Raw genomic sequence first — 4217 nt, forward strand, 5'->3', positions numbered from 1 at the left:
TTTTGAACCTTGTTGAAAGGAAAAAAGGGATTGCACACGTTTGGCTCCCTTCTCCAACTCCTTCCTTGGTCATCAGCAAAATGCCCTAGCCTCCACCAAAGAAAGCAAACCCTAGTCTCCACCAATCTTGTCGCCGTCTGTCGGAGTGAGAGATTGCTGCTGCCGCCTCCGTCGCACTCAAGAACTTCCGTCTTCGTGCTATCGGCGTTCGTTACTTCGCTCTCACCATCCCATGTTCGCTCTCATCAGTCGCCTGTTCGCCGTCGTCCGTTGCGCTCAACCGCTCTCCGTCGTCCGTCGAAGGTCAATGCTCACTGCTAGTGCTTGTTCTTCGTGTTTTTTTTATTGTCTGTCCAGAAACCAAACCCTCTTCATGCTTGTTCTTCGATGGTTAGTGATCGTCGTTTTTTAATACTCACTGTTGGTGTTTTGTTTTTCATTGATTGATGATTATTGATTAAGTGATGTGTTGCTGGTTTGTTTTTTTACTTTGTGCTTGAGTTAATTGGATGCTCTGTCAGTGCTTAGTGCTTGTTCTTGGTTGATTTGCTTTGCTCACTACTCTGGCTTGTTCTAGCCTATTCTTGATTAATTAACTCTGTTATTGGCTTATTGATTGATGCTAAATTGGTACGGATAAACTGTTACTGGCTTGTTCTTGGCTTTTTTGTTTGTTGTTAAATTTTGTTAAAGTTTCTTGATTTTGTGCTCATTACCTCATTCAGTGCTTTTTTTTTTTTTTGTTAATCATTGTGCTGAGCTTGTTAATCATTGGCTTATTGATTGATGCTAAATTGGTACTGATAAACTGTTATTGGCTTGTTCTTGCTTCTTTTTTGATGTTAAATTTTATTAAAGTTTCTTGATTTTGTGCTCATTACCTCACTCAGTGCTTTTTTTTTTTTTTGTTAATCATTGTGCTGATCTTGTTAAAATTGGGTTAAAATTGATAATCTTTTGGAGTTTGATGTATAATAGGTTGATTTCAAGCTGAGATTTTCTTCTAATAATGATACTGACAACTGGAATAACTTAACAATTGGACTATTCATTTTAGAGAGGAAAAACATCTACATAATTTTTATATTTTATTGATGAGCATTTGAGCTGTTTATATTTGAAGCTTGTAAAACAGATGGAATGCTTTCTATAAAAACCACGAGTAAGTTTAATGTTCTTCTCACAGTTAATTTTGCTTTGATTTCATTGAATACATGCATACACCTCAAGCTTGAATATGTTTTGAGCCATAGTATTAAAATGTTTTGAAAATTCTACTTGAAACTTTATTAGGGAGCAGCTCAAAATTAGGAGTGGAGTAGCTTGCAGCATTGAAAACCATCAGCACAATGAACTGGTGATAGAGGCAGTCATAATAATAAGTAACATGCCTGTAGACATGTTTTGTAATTTTATATTATAGCAATACACATATTCTATAATTTTTATTGTATTGATGATTTATTGATTGTTTTTATTGTGTTGATGAGAGTTGTTCTATAATTTATTTATTATTTTATTTTAAAACGGTTGGACTGGTTGGACCAATAAATCAGTGAACCAGTGAGTAAAACGATTCGATGACCGGTCCGGTTCTCAAAATCTTGGTTTGTGGCTTTGTGCTAAGCCTCAAGCTGTCAAGCACAATAAAAGACCAAATGCATATGAGGTACCTTTTTGGTGTGACTCTCCAATCTGACATATAATGATAACTAAGCTAGCCTTTCACATGGACCTGTATTGATTGGACAAACTAAAAGCCCAAAGTAGTGACAGAAAAAATTAAAGGCCCAATCCAAGTCCAAAAAAATGTTTCGTGGCTTAAACCCTTTAAACCCTTCCGAATGGCTTATTTTCGGCTAGAAGAGGAAGAGTAAGAGTAAGAGGAAGAAGAGTGCAGGTTCAATAGCACGACAAGTTCGGATTTTTGGGATATAATTCAGAGACTTGTTTTACTCTTCACTGCATGGCTAGGTGTTGATATTTTTCCATTTCAGCTCAGGTGATTCCATTCGGCTTTCATATTTTGGTTTGCCTGGTCGCTCTCGCGTGTACCCAAATGGCTGCACCCTAATCCCTGTTTTGTATTCGATTTCAATTGCAATTTCAAGCTCTAATGTGTTTCCCTCTTTTCGTCATCAAATTTATGACCTGAATCTCGATTCCTTGACTGCTTTTCAGTTTCATAAACTTGGGGGATTCTTCCCTCTTATGGAACTTGAGTTCTGAAACTAAATGTGAAGAACTATTTGTTGACAGTGAATAGGATGGATCACTTTGCGGGAGCTGAAGAGCATCTTGCTCAACAAAGACTGAGGCAGAAGCTTGATGAAGTCAATGTAGCTGCTCAAAATGACCTTGCCCCTATCCAAGACCATGTCAATTTCACTCTCCAGGTTTCTTCTTTCTTGACTGCTTCAATACGATGACAAATTTTGCACTTGCAAGCTTCCTATTCTACATAGTTCATTGTTTGATTGGATTTGACCTTTCCAGAAAGCATATTTCAAATGTGCGTATGAGTGCTTTGATAGGAGCAGAAGGCAGGAAGAGATAACTTCTTGTGTCGAAAATTGCAGTATTCCTCTTGCTAATGTTCAACAGACTTTTGATACTGAGATGCAAAAGTTTCAGGTAAGTCTCTCCTTCCTTTCTCAACTGTTGTTGCTTCTTTAATTGCAAAAGTATTGTGAATTAATTTAATAAACAAGTCTCAATAGTACAATCAACGATTAATTGTCTTTCATTCTAGGTAATCAGTTGAAACTCGATCCACTATTGATTATAGGGTTTGCAAACATTAAAATTGGACCCAATTCACACTTTACTTTTTCAACACTTTTTGATGAAAATTAATGGTTTGTTGTAAGAAATAGAGCAGATATGTATGTGTATGCATGCATCTTCGAAAATTTTGCATTGGAAGATCTTTGGACCTCCAAAACATTTAGTTTGATTTCCTATTGAAGATATGGTATTCATAGATCCATGTAACTTACCTCACCTTGTAGTAAAAGGCTTAGTAGTTTTTGTTGTTGATTTCCCATTATTTGGACAATAAATACCTTGTTTTGAACATGGTGCAGGAGAAATTGAATAGATCTCTGATGGTATGTCAAGATAGGTATGAGTCTGCAAAGCTCCAGCAGAAAGGTGGGGCCATGAATGATATGGTTTCCTGTGCTGATGAGGCGATCCAAGACAGTATCAAGATGCTACCACTTCTTGCTAATAAGTTGAAATCCTCCTTTGGCATTAAGGACAATGACTCCTTCTAGCTCCATTTTTTGTATCCAAAGATTTAGTTATTATTGTAGATGGTGCAAATTTGCAAGACATTATTTTGTAACTCTATCTAGAGTACACAAGATTTTACTGGATTTCTGTACTTAGAATGCTGGGGAAGCTTGATTTATCAATGACTTGAAGCAATAATTATGTGCATTTCGTTAGGTTTTATTTCGCTACCTTCAAATGTAACATTGTATACGATGTGATCATTTTAAATATTAATCGCAAACAACTTCACCCGTGCAATCTAGCCACCTGTTCTTTAAGCGGAATGCAAGCTCAACAATGCAGCATGAGTTTCTCCATTATTTCGTTCTTCAGTAGTATGGTACACTAACGTGAAAAGCTTATGTTATAAACTGGTCATAAGTGGTGATTTTTCTCGTGGGGAACAACTTAATGTTTCGTTTTATCGTTTGACTTTGGGAATTTTATATTTTAGTAGAAGTTGAAACTGTGAAAGATATATCAATGATTGTATTAATGAGGCCCAATCATTTTCTCCCCCTCCCCTCGAATTTTTTATTTTTAATATTGGAGTGGTAGTGGTGTTTTTTTAAAATGTGGATTATTGGGGTGTTATACTCAAATGTGGGATCGTTTAATTAGAGAAGCAGAAATCGGACCGTCCGATTTATTAGAGGTACAGAAATCGGACCGTCCGATTTGTGGGAGGTGCAGAAATCAGACCGTCCGATTTGTGGGAGGTGCAGAAATCGGACCGTCCGATTTGTAGGAGGTACACAAATCGGACCGTCCGATTTGTGGTAAAAAAAAAAATTTTAAGGTACTCCGATTTCTGTACTTCCACAATTTCAAAAAACACCAAAAATTACAATGTTAAGGTATATCACCACTTCTACTTCCATAACCAAAAAAAATAGCCCCTCCCCTCCCCCCAACAAACGATGATTGTTTTCCTCCCC

The 4217-nt window shown here is 36.8% G+C and overlaps 1 protein-coding gene across 10 annotated transcripts in view; it reads left to right on the forward strand.

Moving 5' to 3' along the window:
* The window catches only part of LOC107627414 (protein FAM136A-like), a 5620-nt gene extending 2083 nt beyond the window's left edge, over positions 1-3537 (forward strand). Inside the window, exons 1-5 of one of the 10 annotated variants that reach the window (XM_021119125.1) lie at positions 7-390; positions 1294-1382; positions 2260-2396; positions 2497-2634; positions 3087-3537. In XM_021119125.1, coding sequence (XP_020974784.1) covers positions 233-390; positions 1294-1382; positions 2260-2396; positions 2497-2634; positions 3087-3278 — 714 coding nt within the window. In that variant the 5' untranslated portion in view covers positions 7-232 and the 3' untranslated portion in view covers positions 3279-3537. The other 9 variants (XM_021119127.1, XM_021119135.1, XM_021119131.1 and 6 more) reach the window with 9 other exon arrangements.

The sequence above is a fragment of the Arachis ipaensis genome, chromosome B01, assembly GCF_000816755.2.
Source record: "Arachis ipaensis cultivar K30076 chromosome B01, Araip1.1, whole genome shotgun sequence".
Taxonomy (NCBI): Eukaryota; Viridiplantae; Streptophyta; class Magnoliopsida; order Fabales; family Fabaceae; genus Arachis; species Arachis ipaensis.